Source organism: Saccopteryx leptura, chromosome 2 (assembly GCF_036850995.1).
Source record: "Saccopteryx leptura isolate mSacLep1 chromosome 2, mSacLep1_pri_phased_curated, whole genome shotgun sequence".
Classification (NCBI taxonomy): Eukaryota; Metazoa; Chordata; class Mammalia; order Chiroptera; family Emballonuridae; genus Saccopteryx; species Saccopteryx leptura.
Window position 1 is genome coordinate 312,547,559 of NC_089504.1, and position 19,826 is coordinate 312,567,384.

The 19,826-nt window shown below is 40.6% G+C and overlaps 1 protein-coding gene across 1 annotated transcript in view; it reads right to left on the reverse strand.

Annotated features, from left to right (window-relative positions):
• Positions 1-19,826, reverse strand: part of DGKI (diacylglycerol kinase iota) — a 356,858-nt gene that overhangs the window by 69,277 nt on the left and 267,755 nt on the right. The window contains 2 exon segments of the mRNA XM_066362797.1: positions 9,946-9,990; positions 12,887-12,966. Coding sequence (XP_066218894.1) covers positions 9,946-9,990; positions 12,887-12,966 — 125 coding nt within the window.

The window sequence follows — 19,826 nt, forward strand, 5'->3', positions numbered from 1 at the left end:
TGTCTGGGTGCTCCCAAGTTCCCTTCTGGCTCCAATTATTAGAATTGCTGGATGTCTGACTTATCAGATTTCAACTTCTTTTTCCAAGTGATAGTTATTGTGCTGTTCATTTATTTCCTGCCCATTGTCAAAAGTCACCAATTTCGTGGAAATGAATTTTGAGTTGGCTTCCCAAAGAATTGGAATCTGGTAATGGGAACAGCAGAGGACATTAACTGTTGAGAGAGCTAATGGAAGGCTCAAAGCACATTTTAAAAAGCCCTTTTCTCTCAAGTCTGAAGTCTGGGGCTAACAATCTTTGGTGGGGGCAGAAGTTTTCAAATAGTCCTGACACTGATGGATAGCTAAGATGTGCCAAGAAGTACAATCCTAAACCATGCAATCCACTTGCACAAAAGTCAGGCGTCACGATGTCAAACAGAGCAGAAGGCTGCTGATTCTAGCTCCTCCTTTATTCTTTCCTTCCACTTCAAGGCCTCCACCTACAGCTTCTGCCCTGACTCACTCCTATTGTCTGGCATTACAGGATAAGCTCAACAGGCTGTCAACGACGCAATGAATAACATGTTGGGAGCTGGTAATCACCCCTTTCTTTTCGGACACATTCGATATGCTCCCTTTTATTACATCTGAGAATTATCCATAAATACTGCTCTTCTTCTGTAGTTCTTGATGGTTCTATATTACCTAAAATTTAGACTTATCTTTTTCTTTTCTTTCAGCTACTGAATAGTCTCGTGTTTGGGAAATGTCGCCTGGCAGAATAGGTACAAGAAAAATTAGTAGAATTCACAAAACCATCTCACTCGGTTTTAGGGTTACCTGGCCACTGCCAGAGTTCGTTTAGAAATATCAGGCTGCAGTCTCATTGAGTAGGATGGATTTCAGTGCATATTCTTATGCTTATTCTTAAGCCATAAGCATTCTGTCATTAAGAAGGTGTAAAATCTAGCCCCTGTATTTCTTTTTTTTTTTTAAATAATTTTATTTTTTTAATGGGGTGACATCAATAAATCAGGATACATATATTCAAAGATAACAAGTCCAGGTTATCTTGTCATTCAATTATGTTGCATACCCATCACCCAAAATCAGATTGTCCTCTGTCACCTTCTATCTAGTTTTCTTTGTGCCCCTCCCCCTCCCCCTTTCCCTCTCCCTTTCCCCCCTCCCCCCCGTAACCACCACACTCTTATCAATGTCTCTTAGTTTCACTTTTATGTCCCACCTACGTATGGAATAATGCAGTTCCTGGTTTTTTCTGATTTACTTATTTCGCTTCGTATCATGTTATCAAGATAGCCCCTGTATTTCTATCCCACCATCTACCCCACTGTTCTTCCTGACCCTCTCTGCCCACACCAAAAAACAAGCCATGAATGAAGAACTGCAGCTTTGAGAATTTAAGTAAACTCTCAGAAGTTCAGAAGTATCCATTTATTACATAGTGAAGTTGCAATTCAAATACAGGCCTTTTCTACTACAGAGTCCATGATCTTATATACCAAGTTTTATTGCTTCTAGAGGCATTAGAGTTGTTTGGGGTTTTGAAGAATGGGGAGGGTATATATGTTTAAGAAAAGATTTTTGACTCAGCTCAAGCAAAAACATACAACAGGTAAAAGCTAGGTTGATCTTGATGGCTATGAAGACCTTCCTTCAACTCTGGGATTCAAGGATTTTCCGGAGTTTCAGTTTTCATTACATGTCAAACTAATCTTCCATATTTCTTACCAGACAGTTCCCTGCCTGGTAACCCAGAAATTTTCCTCCCTCGAATTCTCTGGGCATGTTGTCTGTGCACTTTCTAGTTCCTATGCACCTATCTGCTTAAGATTTTCATGGAAATACAACAATCAATGTCAACAACAGTGAACCGCAATCCAGAGACAAGGAACTGAGGTAATACTCATGTGAAGGAAATTCTGATTACAGAGTTTAGATAACTGGCTGTATGTGTTATACGTCTAAACTTTGTACCAGTCTGGCCAGTATTAGGAAGTCGGTTGGCATGTGATGTGGTTATCACTTCTGTTACAACTTGATTTTCATGTCTTCCCAGTGAGGCCTACTGCACTACTATTTACAAAAACGATGTGTAACAGCAGAAACTGTATATAACCTAAATGTCTACCCACAGAGATAGGGTTAAATATAAACTGTGAAACAGAGCAGCAGTTTTTAAAAACTTGGTTGGGCTTCATTTATTAGCAAGACATATATCTATGCTATATTATTGTTAAAAATAAATTGTGGTATAATGTGTATAGCGAGTGCACAAAGAATATAAATACATTCTTATTTTAAAACACAAACAAAATATCTTAAACGTATCCATATATGGCTATGTGTATGACTTGGTATAGATGTAGAAAAGGGTGCAAAAGGACTCAAAGCAGGAAGGTGCTATACCGATGTCTACTTCGGGTGAAGAGTTAAAAATCAAGCAGAGGTCTAGAATTATGTAAAATCAGAAGACTTAGATAATCCAGGATTGCAAAACCTAGCAGACTACAGGACACAAGTAATTAATTAAAATAAAAACAAATGCCTTAAGGATCTTCATATCAAAGACAAACACATATCTGGATGAATTACAACTGGAGCAATAATTAAGAGTAGCTGATTGTCGAAAAGGTGCTCACAGTAACTTAAAGTCATGGAGCATGAACTTCCTTCTGACATCCTTATTAATGGTGACCACATAGGTGCCTCGGGTCTTATATACCTAGGATTCATGTCATTCCTACCTCTTCTCTATCTACATCCCTTTCTCTCCTACTTAAAAAATAAAATCAGAATACAGGTGAGCGAGAGTGAGGTTCATACAGAAGTAATACTGAATTTGCTGGTACTTTGTTTTACATAATTCTCATTACTAACACATTGTGAGTGATAAACCTCCCATCATGCGAACAGCTCACAGTATCCTCACAGAGGGCTTGACACAGTTGTAGAGTGTGTGGCCCTTGTATTAAGAAGTCCTGGGTTCAGGGGCAGCACAAGGGTGACCAGCAGTATAGCATAGACCATGAATCAGTCTTGAGCTGGAAGGGTAAGTGAGGAAAAAAACAGCCCCTCACAAGAGGGAAAATTCTGGCCCCGAGAGCGGACCTTAGCTTCATGGACCCTCTAGAGTGGACAGGGCAACATCTACGTCACTAAACAAGAAAGAAATCAGAAGTCTGTTTGCTTTGTGAACACTGAACATTACAATAAGTGTACAGACCTAGTTTCTGATAGAACCATAACAAATAAGTTTGAAAATACGCACCTTCTAAAGCACCTGACTGTACATACTTAACTTAAGCAATGTGGTTGTGTGGACGTAGCTGCATTTCAGAAGGTAGTCACGCAGTTCCCTGGGCTGTGTCACTGTCACAATTTGGTCTCTAATTTAGGGCTTCTAGTCTCTCCAGTTTTCTCAAATTGCATAATCAAATCAATGATTCATCAGAGAGATAAGGCACTTGACTTGCTCATTTTTTGATTTGTTATTTTTCTTCACATAAGTATGGCATGATTTAGATGAAAGCAACTGACTACTATACAATGTAGGCAGAATGATATAACCTTGGACTTGCTGTGCTCCTTTCTATTTTAAATGTAATAATCCTCTAAAATTGCATGCTCCTTAGACAAGTGATGTTAAGATATCCTGATCATTTCAAAAATCCCTGATACGTGAATTTTCTCTTTGGATATATGTGAATAGAAAATCCATTTCTCATGAGAAAAATACAGCCATATGCACAAAAGCAAACCTGTTTCTTGTATACATATTTTAAAGCCAATTGGCATGAATGATATGTAATTGATAAAGAAATTTTCTGAACCACTATTCAGCGTGCATATGCCAAACCTGTCCCAAATTTAGAATCAATTACAGTACTCATAGCTGATGTGCACGTAATTTAATGAAGGCAACCCCAATAAACACTCTAGTAGATTATCCAATTAAGCAATATCCACCCAGCACTGAACTATACCTTCACTGTGAATGAAATTCATTCTCTAAAATACTGTCACGTAAGACGTAAGCTGAGGTAAAACAGAAATCCCTTTGGTTTGGGAAATCCTGCTTTTGTTTAATGATGTCTAGTCAATAATCGCTTTACTTCCCAATTTCTCTCTTTTTACCTATGCAAATTTTTCTTCTGCCTGCCTTGACATCTCCCATGCACTATCCATCTATTTATTCATTTTTTTCTCTAGTTTTATCATCAACTTATACAGCAATGTTTCTTCATCCTTGGTGAATGGACCCATTGGGGATGCTTAGAGATGCCTGTTTAGGTAACTGGAATCCTCATTCATAGACTTGCCATTATCATCTTTCAAAATTCTTTACTACCCACAACTCCTGCAGCCGAAGAATGCAGACATGGGAATGTCCATGTCCAAAACCAGTTTTGAAAGATGAGTAAATAGTTATGGTGTGGGTAGGAGATAGAAATGAGAGATGGTCTAACATTTTCAAGAGTCCTTTCTTGTGTGTGAGAAAGCCGTCCATTAAGGACAACTGTGTGTACGTGTGTGTGCGTGTGCGTGTGCGTGTGTGTGTGTGTGTGTGTGTGTGTGTGTGTGTGTGTGTGTAGGAGGAGGAGGAGCAGTATCATCTTCACTTTTTAGCAGCAAACAGACTGGGCCTCAGGCAAGTCTTATTTTAATTTCTCTTTAAATCCATTTCTGACAGCTTTGATTTAGCCCAAAGGAAAATTCTACAAAATTCCTTGCTAACTCCTCTCCTTCCCTAAGACAAAATAAGTTAATTCCCACAATGACTCCCTTATACCTGTTTCAGTCCATCCCTTGAAAGACTCTTCTAAGATCCAGAGAAAACAAATTAGGGAGCAAGAGATTTCAAAGAAAGGAAAGAGATGAGTAAGAACAGCTGGCATCGAGCGAAGGTAAATCAGTCCAGTATTTGTGGGCAAATGCTGCTTGCCTAGTACTAGGCGGAGCTCTGGTGAACGACGACGCGCGCCTATCCCCCAGAGGAAGATCCAACAGGTACATAGAAAAAATTAAAAATGTAAAAAAAGGAGGCTCAGGATGAGCAAGTGAGTATGGACTCTCAGATCTGACCAAGGGTTTCTCCTCATGGAAGTAACAAAACATCTCTAAAGGATGAAAATTCTTTTCAAAAATATTATATCTATGTTGAGATATTCCAACCATTCTAGTGCTAGTTTTAAGGAAATTCTTAACAAAGAGAAATCACCTGGATGGAGCCCTTTTTGGACCTACTATGAAATCTTATTCTATTCATTAAAATCTCAAATGATTAGCTCATAACATTCTGGAAAGCATCCTTCTGTGTGCTGATCCATCAGTTCCTCATGGAGCCTTCCACCTGGGAAATGGGGAAACTCGGAGTGTCGACAAACAAAACCAGCAAGGCCTGTGGTTCCCGGTCATGGTCGGGGGAGGGGCTGTTAGAATGACTCCGAGTTTCCTAAGTTCCTCACTATGGACATTGGGGGCTGGACAATCCTTTGTTGTGGGGGACTGTCCTGTGCATTGTGAGATGGTTAGCAGCCTCTCTTGTCCTCTACTTGACAGATTTCAGTAACACCTCCTTCCCTAGTGGTGACGCACAAAATCGCCCAACTTGCCAAATGTCTTGTATGAGGGGCACATTCGGTTGAGAAACACTAAAACAGTTGAATCTGCTGGACTCCTTAGTAACTTTATGGGGTTAAAAGGGATATAATGAAGTCCAAGGAAAAAACAGAAAAGAAATTATACTGCTCACAAATATTAGGGGATATTTTAAAATGATTATATAAAGGGATAAAATATCCCCTAATTTTTGTGAGCAGTGTAGTTCCAAAAGCATCTTTATGGAACAGGTAGGCAGAGTCCAATTTCTCTATGAATTCTGGTGTAGCTGCCTAGCTCAGGAACATCCTGAATCTGGAAGCACAACGCATTTGGCTTGTCTAAATGATCCGCTACAGGCTACAGGAGGTACCGTTAGGGTGGGAGGGACTTTGTATTTTGACTTCAGAGAGATGGTGCAGGCAGGAATTTTCAGCAGGTTATAAATATCCAACAGGCTCTTGTATAACCCATTATATCTTGTTAGGTTAATACAAGGTGTCATTTTTGAGCCTTAGTGCTTTGTTGGCAATTCGCTATGAATTTGGCAAAGGAAGAAACCACAGTGCGGAACTGCCATCTGGCTCACTAATAAGGTGTCGTGGGCCCTTGCATGCCTTTCCAAAGGCCGGTTTGCTCTTGAGTTCCCTCTAGACTTAGAAAACAGTCAGCTAAACTCCCAACTGCAAATTAGTAAGCTGAGCAGAATGTCTCAAGTTTTTAAACGTACTGGCCTTTCTTCAGTCTATCAGTTAATTCTCCAGGCATATTTAGTGCCATCTCATATACAACAAAAGGTCATTAAAGAGCATCGAAGACATTTTGTGGTCCATGTTCCCGACAGGTTTCTCCTACATCATCCCCTCCCCCGACTCCCACCAGGACAGAGTAGAGATTCCGATGTTATGGGTTTCTGAATTAGGAAACAAAAGATTTAGTATGAAATGTCCTGCCATTTGGTTTTGTCGCTGTCTACCAAAAACGAATGGCACCTCTGTCCCATGAATTTTACATGCATCCCCAGAAAAACAGAGAAATCGATCTGCATGCTCTCAGCCTCTCAACAGCACTTGACATGTCTCATTATTTCTCCCTCCTTTGAAATATGTTTCCGTCATGCCTTTCAACATCCCACAGCCTCTCTGATTTCCAGCCTTCCTGCTGCTCGTCAATTTCCACGCCTCTTCTTGACTGATCGCCCTCTGACTTGACTGATTGTGCTCTTCCATATGGGAACTCTCCCTGGGTGACCTCCTTGAGCCTCAGAGTTGTGATTACCATCCAGTTGCTAATGACCCTCCAGTTTCTACCTCGGGTCCTCAATCTCTCAGTGAATGTTAAAATTCATCCAATCCAGCTGTCGACTCCTGGATGTAACAGGCATACCAGAATGAGTGTAGCTAAAACAGGACTCTATTCACCATCCCTCCAACTTCTTCTTCCTCCTGTGTCTCCCAGATAAATGTTAATGTTTAGACACCCCCCCCCCCCACTCCTTGTTTCAATCAGGGTTCCTCTGTTCTGATCAGGGAGTTTTCTCACCACCCTCCTATTCTCAGGTCACGTTCATTCAGATACAGTCTCTCTCGGTTAAGCTCCCTGTGCAATGCGCAGATCCTGGGTTTCTCTAGATCTCTTTTGGCCCAACCTTCCTGTAATCCCAAAGGATCATGTTTTGTGTAATTCTGCAGGAGGGGGTGGGGATGAGGCGAAGTATGACACTCATCTCTGATCTCTGCACTAGTGATCCTGCATGGTCCCTGCACAAAACCTTCTCAAGTGACACTGATAATGCAGCAGTTCTGACACCAGGTTTTGACCTGACAGCAAGGAAATAAAAAATACTGCAAAATTTTATACAGTCAGACAAACACCGTGAATCCTTCTGCATGTTTTCATTATCATCTAATAAATGAAATAAATACCATTATCGCATATAGCAGCGGTTCTCAACCTGTGGGTCGCGACCCCGGCGGGGGTCGAACGACCAAAACACAGGGGTCACCTAAAGCCATCGGAAAATTTATTATATTATATTTATTATACATTTTTTTTTGTATTTTTCTGAAGCTGGAAACAGGGAGGCAATCAGACTCCCGCATGCACCCGACCGGGATCCACCTGGCACGCCCACCAGGGGGCGATGCTCTGCCCATCCGGGGCGTTGCTCTGTTGTGACCAAAGCCACTCTAGCACCTGGGGCAGAGGCCAAGGAGCCATTCCCAGCGCCCGGGCCATCTTTTGCTCCAATGGAGCCTCGGCTGCAGGAGGGGAAGAGAGAGACAGAGAGGAAGGAGAAGAGAAGGGGTGGAGAAGCAGAAGGGCGCTTCTCCTGTGTGCCCTGGCCGGGAATCGAACCCAGGACCTCCGCACACCAGGCCGAAGCTCTACCACTGAGCCAACCAGCCAGGGCAGCAATACATTTTTAAAATATGTATTTTCCAATGGCTTTAGGCGACCCCTGTGTTTTGGTCGTTCGACCCCGCTGGGGTCGCGACCCACAGGTTGAGAATCGCTGGCATATAGCCTCTCAAAGCCCCTCTCATTTCTGTGGATACGTACCAACAGAGCATAAGGAAAACATGGTTCAAGACAGCCACCAATCAAAACCCTCACACCAAAATGACGTCAAGTAAGCCAGGATGATAAATGAAGGCATTTGTTTCAGAACACTAGTTACAATAAACGTCTGAAATATGCACCTCACTAAAATTGCAAAGGTTCAAAACAGCCGTGAGTAAAAAAATGCCCTCTTTAGAAAAAAACACTCTTAAAACCTTACTGCTACCACAGTGCCAATTTGTAGAAGGTAGAAATCAGGTCTAGCCTTTAAAAGAACTACAATCATAAAGATAAAACTATACCTAGATGGTGTGGCTCTAGGTAAATAGGGGGAATAACAGATGTGAGGAATCTTGTGCTCTATCTAAAAATAAAGTGGAAATTTGCCTTTCAATGGCTGGTAAAAAAAAAAAAAACAACAACAAAAAAAAAACAGTCTCAGAAATAGATATTATGTTCCCAAGGAAAGCACACCCTAAATGAATTCTTATTCTTTCTGTTATAGCCAGATGGAAACAAGGGCTCTGGGAGAATGGGGTGCTTTGAAAAATAAACGTACAGACAAGTAAGAAGGCCAAGGCCACCCTGCCACTCAGCCTCAGGACCATTAGGTTGCTTTGCCTGAGAGGATACAGGGTGTCTATTCGCAGGGGAAGAGAGCTTCCAAGAAGCTACAGGTATAGAGTTGTAAAAAAAAAAAAAAAGGTTGTTTTTTTATGCAAAAGGATGCTAAACTGAATGTATCAGGAAGAGCAAAATAGACACCAAAACTGAAAGGAAGGTACTAAGCCAGGATTTGTAAATTAAACATCTTTAACCCCCTCCCCCACATGAAGATAGAAAATGGTCCAGGAAAGGATTTACTTGGAGAGAGTCACTGGCATGCTCTGACTCCCACACACCCCTCCCAGCAGGTAAGGGCCTCTCTGAGAGCTGTGCATGTGCCCCGTAAGAGTTTGGGGGGACACTGTACCCTGATATCTGGATCATGCCTGGGAAATTTAATGGGGAAGAGGATGGCTGGACAGGCCTGTGCAGCACAGCAGAGATGGGAAAGGGGGGAAGAAACTACTCCCAGAGATTGGTGAGGCAAAGGCTATCTGAGTGTTATGAAATGGACTGGATGTGGGTCATTAGAAGGGGGCAGGCTGGGTGCACTAAATCCAGCCCAAAAGACCAGACTAGGTCAATCAGTCAGATCTCATTTTAGAATGTGTGCATGATGGTTGTGGGAAGCAGAGAATTCCTTTTCCTGGAGGTAAAGGAGAAACATGTAGCCCTCGTGACTGACGGCAGCCATCTTGGAGCAGGGATACATTGAGCCCGGTGGTGAAATCAACAGAAAAGAAGAGCAGAGCACAAATACTGGCAGCAAAATGGAGCATGCCCAGACGGTGTGTAAGTTCCACCGTGGCCAGACGCTGTATAAATTCCACCCTTGACCTGAACTTGGAGCTGACATGAACCAGTAGACACTTGCCCTGTCAAGTGAGTTTGAGTTGCGTTTTCTAGCATGTGGCACTGAAGACACTTCATCATATCGTCTTTTCTAAATAATCTGGGGTAAAATCCTCCATCCACATTTGTGCTGGACGAGGACTGTCCAAAACCAAAAAAAAAAAAAAAGGCAAAAGACTCAGAATGCCAGCTTCCCTAGGTTCTCAGAGTAAACGCTCTCTCCAGGGAACATGTGGACTGTAGCCCAAATGAGACTTGAATTGAGAGATGAACTTCTATTGGCTAGAAGGCAAGAAACAGGGGGAGTCAATTATGTGTTACCTGGTAATGAACTCGGTGGGAGCCCGAAGACACAGACTGCAGGTCCTAATGAGAAAATGGAAAAAAATAGAGAGGTCCATACTGTAAGATTAGTTTGAACAAGTTGCCGCTATAACTCTACCCTTTGAATTCCCAATTTAACACTATTAACGTCATCTGGAAAGTATCTGACTCACTCAAATTCATCAAGATTGCACAAAGAAGATAATGCCAAAACTAATAAAAGCACACCAAGTTGGACTGAAATGAGAAAGGCCATTTAGCTCTTGAAACTTATCACTTTTAAATGGCATTTAGAAGTGAGTGCTATATTATAACTTCAAGGATAAAGAAGACCAAAAGTAAGTCTTTTGTTGCAATCAGTGGGAGTCATGTTTAATTTGCTCCTAATCTTTTTGACTTGTGAGGAAAGCTTCTAAAGTCCCTTTAAGCACTCTGAAAGAAATTATTTATCTTAGACCAAATACACACTCTCTGGGTAATTGTGTTTATACTGATGAGTTGTTTGGCAAACAGGTTTCCATAGACCACAAAGAGAAAATCACTGGCCCCCTTCACATTATCACGAAGAGCAAATGAACGAGGTTAAAATTAATGAGGTTTTACCAGCAGATTCTGAGTGCCTGGCTCCCTTTATAAAGTTTTATAACTAAGTTGTCACCGCTGTCATGCCCCGCAGGCTCCCTTGTTAATGAGGGGAGTGTTGCTACTTACAAATGTCAACAATCCTGGGTAACTGTCCTCATACCTGCTTCCCACAAGGATTTATCAACTTCCTCTCTGTGCCTAAGCTAGTTTTAAAACTTTGCCTAAGACTCAGTCCATTTTTTAAAATCCCACTGCTAGTTGAATATTGGTGTGATAATTACACCAATACATAGCTTTTCACTAGTTACATATTTTTGTACTGTGAAATCTTTTTTTTTTTTTTTTTTTTTTACATATTAAGTGAGAAGCAGGGAGGCAGAGAGACAGACTCCCACATGTGCCACAACTAGGATCCACCCGGCAAGCCCCATACTGGGGTGGGGGATGCTCTGCCCATCTGGGGCTGCTGCTTCGTTGCTCAACAACTGAGCTATTTTAGTGCCTGAGGCAAGGCCATGAAGCCATCTTCAGTGCCCAGGGCCAACTTGCTCTGACCAATTGAGTCATGGCTGAGAGAAAGGAAGAGAGGAAGAGAAGAAGAAGAAGAAGAAGAAGAAGAAGAAGAAGAAGAAGAAGAAGAGGAGGAGGAGGAGGAGGAGGAGGAGGAGGAGGAGGAAGAAGAAGAGGAAGAAGAGGGGGAGGAGGAGGAGGAAGAGGAGGAGGAGGAGGAAGAAGAAGAAGAAGAAGAAGAAGAGGAGGAGGAGGAGGAAGAAGGAGGAGGAGGAGAAGGAGGAGGAGGAAGAAGGAGGAGGAGGAGGAGAAGAAGAAGAAGAAAGAGAGAGAGAGAGAGAGAGAGAGAGAGAGAGAGAGAGAAAAGGGAGAGGGGTAAAAAAGCAAATGGTCACTTCTGTGTACCCTGACCAGGAATTGAACCCGGGACTTCCACATGCCATGCTAATGAACTACCACTGAATGCCTGTGAAGTCTTAAGTTACCCAAGTGTTGAGCAAAAAAAAAAAAAAAGAAAGAAAGAAAGAAAAAAAAAAGTTTGGTAGCTATTATGATTAACTTTCTATTGCAGATTAATTGAGTGAGGTTCCACAATAAAATACAAACATCAGACTGAAGAATAAGATACTATATCTTAGAAATATTGATTTAGAACTGAGTCCCATGCTAAAAAGTGCACGAATTTTAACATGTGAAAGTTACCCTTGGCAAAAATAGCCAAATGAAGCCACAAGGATAAAATTTATTAACTTTTCTTCTCTTGCCCATATCAGTATTCAAAATGTAGCATTTATCCCAAAATATTATCATTCACAATTTCTCTCTTTAACAATGCTGAAGAGAAAACTTAATTTTTCATATTACTTGATGCTGCCTACCGAACTTATTTCAAGAGAAATAAAATCTAATGTTGAAAACTAAGTGGCTACAACTTGAAAGGATTTTAAACACTATATATCTTTTTTTTATTTGTGACATTAACTCATATATAATGCGTTGTCTGGGAGCAAGCTGCTCATGTTGGGGTACCCACCAAAATCATCCAATGGCTTTCAAAAAACAAATGTCTAGACCACATCTAAAAACGGTTGTTCTGATGTACATCTTGCATCATGAAACAATGATAAAGAAGTGGCTATTTATGCTCTTTGTTCTCTGAAAATAAGAGAGAGTGAACACTCCCCTCCAAGTTTTATAAGAAGCAGCCAATGACCACTGAAATAAGGGGGCAGGGTCTCCTGGCTTTGCTGGTGCAGTTCAAATTCATGGGAAAGTCATATATGAGACCTTTTCCTCTCTCTTTCTCTATGGTAAAACGAGATTGAGGGGGAAAAAAGGATTATTCTTTTGTGTTTTGATACAAGATCCTATAAAATATAGAAGATTTTTCTTTCCTGTACAATTATATATATATAAACCTAGCTGTCTCTGACGAAGTCTGTGCTAGATACAAAACATTACATAGCCCCAAACCTCTGTTTTCTTTCATTATTTATTAGGACCCTTTGAAATTCTGTAGAGCTCAAAAAAAAAAAAAAAAAAAAAAAATGCAGGTATGTAGTCTGGCAAGAAAACAGAAGTTCCAAGCTACAGTTATGGAATACACTAGAACAGTAGCGCACTGCTGTTAACCCAGCTGATCCTTCCCCACTTCAGCCGCCTGAGCAGGGAAGCTAGTGAGGGGTGAGAGGTGGGGGCAACATGGTGTGTGATGAAAAGACAAGGCCACCACATTTCCATTTCCTCCCCAAATGCCTCGTTGCAGAAGCAAATAAAGATGGCTGGTAATTATTTACACAAGTGGAAAACTGAGCAAAAGATGTAATTGGCTACAGACACTCACCTCCTGCAGGCGATCTATGTACATACGACAAGTCTCCAAGTCACAGTCTCCACGCACAACTAGAATACCCAGAGGGATGGCTGAGGGGGAAGGAAAGAGAAAAAAAGACTAAAATGAAATATGTAGTTAATTTTCAAGATCAACACAAATGCGTTTCTGAGGGTTAAAAAAAAATCTTAAAAATATTATTTTTCTTTTGGATAGTTCAACCCAAAATTCTCCCTATACTTCCCTGCTGGTCTCAGTCTATTTCTCTTCCCTCGTGTTCCACATACCCCTTGCCGCCCGGCCAGCCTTTGTTCCATTTTCTTTCAGTGGCCCACTCTCAGCCAGCTGATAATTTATGCCTGCATTTGCAATAGCCAATGTACCAAAAAAGAAGGAAAAAAATCAGGATTCTCGACACTTATCCCTGTGCGTTCCGCATGGGGTTTAATCTTTCTGTCAGTTTGCAATAGTTCTCCACCTGAGAGATTTAACTGCTCCAGGCACCATTGCTACCTGATGGCTAGTAGCTAAACTAAATAGGCATAAAACTTTAAAGGAAAAAAAAAAGAAAAGAAAAAGTTTCTAGAAGGTTCATGGCTTAAAAGTCCAACTGATTTTGAAGATGGTCAGTGTAACCGTGGTAGAAGCAAGGCCACTGGAAACAATAGGGCAAAGCTATTAAGTGCCTTAAATACCCTATTTAGAAGGTGGCATATGTCACACAATAGCTTGTTTGGACAGGCTCTCCTACTTCAGAAATAACCCTAAGATCTGTGAAATACTGAAAAATTGTCTCCTTCCCAAAACTTAAAAAAATGCACATTGTTACTTCTGATTTTAAAAGTATACTTAGCCTGACCAGGCAGTGGCACAGTGGACAGAGCGTCAGACTGGTATTCAGAGGACCCAGGTTTGAGACCCCGAGGTCGCCAGCTTGAGCGCAGGCTCATCTGGTTTGAGCAAAAGCTCACCAGCTTGAGCCCAAGGTCGCTGGCTCCAACAAGGGGCTACTCGGTCTGCTGAAGGCCCGCGGTCAAGGCACATATGAGAAAGCAATCAATGAACAACTAAAGTGTTGCAATGCGCAATGAAAAACTAATGATTGATGCTTCTCATCTCTCTCCGTTCCTGTCTGACTGTCCCTGTCTATCCCTCTCTCTGACTCACTCTCTGTCTCTGTAAAAAAAAAAAAAAAAAAAGTATAATTACACAATTAAATTCATGATTTAACGAGAAAATTTCAAAATTTTGAATTAACCAGATAAAGACCAGCAAGCCTATGATCTGACAGTGATATTCACTAAAATATTTTTTAAAACATTTCAATCGAGTTTATTTTTGAAGCCTAATCATCAATAAATGGGTCTAAAAATGCTTTAAAATTAATAACGCAGAGTATAAAAAATATTTAAAGTGCATGGAAAAGTCTTGAGGAACTCACAAAGTAGTAGAGAAGGTATACACAGAAACCAAAAATAATAATAAAATAGCACAGGTTATAGTAAACATATATGAACTTAGCCATTTGAAAACTATAGGAGCGAGGGACTAATTCTTGCCTGAAAGTCAAGATTTTAGGCTTTTTGAAGATATGGAACCACATTAGCTCTTTCAGTTAGAGAAGCAAGGGTGATCTAGAGGAAAAAAAGACATAGTTTCTTTCTCAGTATTACCTCTAGATTGGCTTCCCCTAGAGATCAATACCTCTGTCCCATCCCTTTAAGTTCCCAAAGTCTTGCATATATAAGGTTGAAAGTGTCCAACATCTTTACAACTGTATGCAAACCTGTGAGTGAGTATGGGCCCTCTCATCAGGAGTAAGATTTGTTTACCTTCACGGCTCCAATGGCTGGAGGAGAAATGGTAGCTATTCAATAAAAGCTTGTAAAAAGAGAGGAAGACAGGCTTAGGATCTGTCCAAGTTTGAAAGAGAAAGTGTACCTTTCAGAGCTGAGAAAACTTTCCAGGGTAGGCAAAGAAACAAGGGTTTGGAGCAGGAGCAGACAGCGTGCGTTGGGTTGGAGCTTGCCTTTCCCATTTCTTCTCATGCTAAGCAAGAGAGGCAGTAAGCAAAAGGGCGAGGAACCCTGTGACTGTCCCATGTTTGAGGAATAATCATCTGGAAAATGCTTTGTCTCTTTTAAAAAAATACATAAACAGAAACACTGAAAAAGTCTTCAGTGTGGCAATCATGTACCTTGGAAAGAAATGGAAGGGAAATTCCATTAGGAGATCTCTTAAAGTACTGGTTAAAGTAACTGTCGTCAGCTAGGCTACCAAATAGATCCCAATAAGGCGAGTCACTGAGCTAAGAGAAGAATAAGGATTTCTAATCATTGAGGAATGATGAGGAAAAGCTAGTCTTTGGGGCTAGAAAGTTAAGTCTAATGTTGCGGCAACAGACTAACGATAATTAACATGAGAGCCCATGTTAGAATCTTGCTCAATAGTATTTTCTCTTAATATCAAATGTGCAAATGTAAAAAAAAAATTAAATTTAATCAATATTAACTAGTTAAATTAATTAAGAGAAGCACTGGAATCCTGTCAATACCTCTGATTTCCTTCTATTATCAATGAATGGAGTTAGTCGGGTTATAAATTCAATGTACTTGGGAGCAGATAGTTTTAACTACAATGAGAGAATGGATACTTCAGGCCTAGAATCAAAAGGGAGCAGATGGGGAAAAGTTTTCAAAGACATCTCATTCATTCCTACTATGAGTATAAAATCAGCAACTTTGCCTCATCCTCAACAAAAGGGGGGGGGGTAGAGAAGTAATCAACCCCCCAATGATATCTATTGCTTTAATCCATTTTCAACAAGCGACACCAGGCTTATTAATTAGCCACAGTCCCATGGCTAATGTCACTGCAAAACAAGCAGCAGGGTGATCTGCTTGAGTTGGGCCTCAGAGGTCTGCAGAGCAACCCTGTCTAATGCAGTAGCCATTAGCCCCATGTCATATTGAGTAATTAAAATGTAGCCAGTATGACAGAGGAGCCAATGTTTTTATCTTATTTCATTTTAATTAATTTAAAGTTTAAATAACCATACATGGCTAGTGAGCACTATAGTTTTGATCTCTGGGGAACCCAGAACTTGCAATTCCTTGGTACTGGATTCTGTGTATGCCAAAACCATCCATGTTTTTAACCTTTTCACAAGCAGTACATTGATTCAACAAATAAAAACTGCTCTTCTTTTTGCCCCTACTTAGTTAGAGCGAATGCGCTTCCTAATTTGTAGCAATTGTATTCCTTGACTGATGGAAGACAAATGTATTCCCCTTACTCTGTACCTTACCGTTCTTACCCTAGCTTTCTTATTTTTTTGTCCCTCCTTCTATCAAAACATACTCAGATGTGTCTTGAGTATAAATAACTAATAATTGACTAAAGTGTTAATCTTCTAAGGAGTGCCTGACTTTTAACATGTTTGACATTTGGGCTAACGTAACTGTCACAGGTAAAATGTTTGAATGCCCCCCAAATTCATATGTTGAAGCTCCAACCCCCAAAATAATGATATTTGCAGATACAGTCTTTGGGAGGTAATTAGGGTTAGATGAGGTCATGAGGGTGGGGCTCTCATAATGAGATTAGTTCCTTATAAGAAGAGATACTATAGAGTTTGTGCTTGTGGGCAAAATCCTTCCTCCCCCATTTGAGTGGCATTCCAGCCTCGAGAACCGTGAGAAAATTAATTTTTGTTGTTTAAGTCAGCCAGACTATGATATTTTGTTATGGCAACCTTAGTAGATAAGACAATTATAAAGCTTTGACAAGTTTAGGTACAGAAATATGAAAGACATTATGGAATTAACTGGTGATCCTCAACCCTAAAAATATTATACGACTAATTACTTCTTCCCAGCCAAGACATGAGTCTTGCCCTAGGTCCCCTCTCAGGCTTGACCCTGACCTCTATTAACCCTCTTTCCCTACTTCTGTTCATATAAATGCCTGATAATTCAGTATGTGATTAATTTAATTGGTTTTAAAAAATCCATTATATCTTTCATATGTGCATGCTCAGGATTTTATTTGTGAAATAAAATGCCAACGGGTCCTACTAATTAATTTTGTCTTTTCTACTTGAAGTTAGAACTACTTGAACTCATTATGCAAATGTATGCTGAAGAATGCATAAATTAACAACAAATCCACAGTCTTCTAGCAACAACTCCATAACTGTACTCTTTTATCTATAAGAAAGAAAAAAAAAACTTCTAAAGTACATATGCACTAAAATGAAATACAAAAAATATGGTTTCTAAAATATATATTTCACCACAAATGAGAAGCATAGTGAGGGAAGAGACCAAGCTCAGGTATCCTACATATAGATTTGAATTGCCCAAAACTTTAAAAAATCAATATTTTAAAGGGCCGTTAAATTGAAATTGCCTAAAGTGTTTTAAGAAAACTTGAACAATGTCTTACAAAGAGTTGGAGGTATGTCAAGGACAGTAAGAAATTTTCCTCATGTGAATTAGTTATTTGATTGAAGAAAAACAAAAGACCCCCATGGACCAACTCGAAGGTGAACATCCCTCCCAGAGATTCCTGAAGCACATTCTAACCCAGGACAACTGTAGGGTCTGCCTGAATTGCACTGAGGTCAATGAGTTCATAACGTCAGGGACGCTGAGGGAAATAAGAGTACCAATATTGTGAATCCCCGGATGCAAAACTGTTTCCTGCTGGCCTGAACTAGGAGCACTCACCCTGGAACAGGTACCCTGAGCCTGAGCCTGGAGGCTCGGAGAAGTGGCATGAGAGAAGCTGAGGCTGTGGTCAGAAAAGGGAAGAGGAAAAAAGAGAATAAGTGGAGGGAGAAAGAAGGGAAAGAGGCCAAGGAGGAGAAGAAAATACACGAACATAAATGATGTAATCAGTTGATTACCTTACTTCATCTTTGCTCCTATCGTTAAGAGGCACGTATCATGACTCCTATTTTTCAAATAAGAAAACTGAGTCTCATAAAGATGAGGTAACCTGCCCTGAATGTCAACGTCACAGCTACTAAATGGGACACAGATTTCATCCCAGGTTTCTTTCACTCAAGAGCCCCTATTCTAAAATATTCTTACTTCCTGTCAAACGTGGGCCACACAGGGGAGGTAGTGTCTCCTAGCTTTCAACACTGAGCTCAGAAAGTGAAACTGGAAACCGGGACAGGCTGACCAAAGAGTGAGGATGGAATCCCAAATCCAATGGTTAAAGCTGCACAGGAACTGGGGGAAGATGTGATCTGTGGGAAGCAGAGTTTTGGTGAACAATTCTTGGCATCAGAGCATGACCGTGGGGCTGAAAAACTCTGAGTCAAGTCAAACTTATTTTCATAAACACACTTGGCAGAATGGAGGGCACATTTAAAGACTTCTCACTCTCCTCTTTCCAATAGGCCAGCTTCAAGGGATTGAGAAGATGATGAACCAGCTTATCAAAACTGTTGACAGGCTTATCATAAACCTGTCTTAAATTTAGAGGTCAGAGAACTAAGCTGACTGTTGCTTATTTTATAAAGCAATGCAACTATAAAATTGTGAGCAGGATGTTAATCATTATGGGGACAATAGAGATAACAAGAGTACATCAGACTTTAATAAGAATTGTTTTTGGAAAACCACATGATTTGTTTTGCTATGAAAATCTTTGCATTAGAATTTCTAGCATTGAACTGAAGAGCTGAAAGTCTGCATAAACTAAACATAAACCACACACTCTCACCTAAGTGGAAAAAGTTCATTAATACAAATGTACCAGATATTCAAAAGTGCTTCTCATGGATTTTTTGATAGAGTGTTTACTATTAGTTTCAAATATGGTTAACATTTGACATTATTAATTTGATAGTTTTTTCTATAATACACTGCTCACAAAAATTAGGGGATATTTCAAAATGAATATGAAGTGATTAAAAAATGCATTTGACTTTTATTAAACAAGAACATTAGAAAAGCAAATGACAAATCAAAGAAAGTTGTTAAATTATGTGAGATGCAAAACCAACTTTTGTTTCATTGGCGAAAATGCACTATACAAAAGGTTGAAAGTACTGGAGTATCTGTATGTTCCCTGATCCCCTAATTTTTATGAGCAGAGGTATTCCCATAGCATTCATTTTTATTTTTTTTTTGTATTTTTCTGAAGTTGGAAAAGGAGAAGCAGTCAGACAGACTCCCACATGCACCCGACCGGGATCCACCTGGCATGCCCACCAAGGGGCAATGCTCTGCCCACCAGGGGGCGATGCTCTGCCCATCTGGGGCATTGCTCTGTTGCAACCACAGCCATTCTAGCACCTGAGGCAGAGGCCATGAAGCCATCCTCAGCGCCCGGGCCAACTTTGCTCCAATGGAGCCCTGGCTGCAGGAGGGGAAGAGAGAGGAAGGAGAGGGGTGGAGAAGCAGATGGGTGCTTCTCCTGTGTGCCCTGGCCAGGAATCAAACCTGGGACTCCTGCACACCAGGCCGACGCTCTACCACTGAGCCAACCAGCCAGGGCCCATAGCATTCATTTTAATGTTTAAGTACCCTTGATAAACATCTACATTCAGAAAAAATATAATTACAGATACTTTTAAATTACTCCACGAGCTTATTTTTCCCTTGATTCTTTGCAATATAGGATGTAAAGATTCTAAGTAAAGAGACTAATCATGATACTAACGGGAAATAAAGAGAGAAAGAAACAACAGGCCCAAAATGGAGTGACTTGTGCTAAGCCCCATATCAGCAAACCAAGACTCAATACCTCACCTAATTACAGTTTCAGCCTTTCCCAAGAATGTAATCTTTAACCAATCAGTCTGAAATTACCTGGTCAACACTAGCAAGGTAATCTGCTGAAAAGATCTCCGCCTTTCCCTGAAAGAAGGTGATCTCACCTGAAACGATTTGCTCCTTGGTAATAAAATAACTTCCTTGCCTCACCTTCCTTCTGA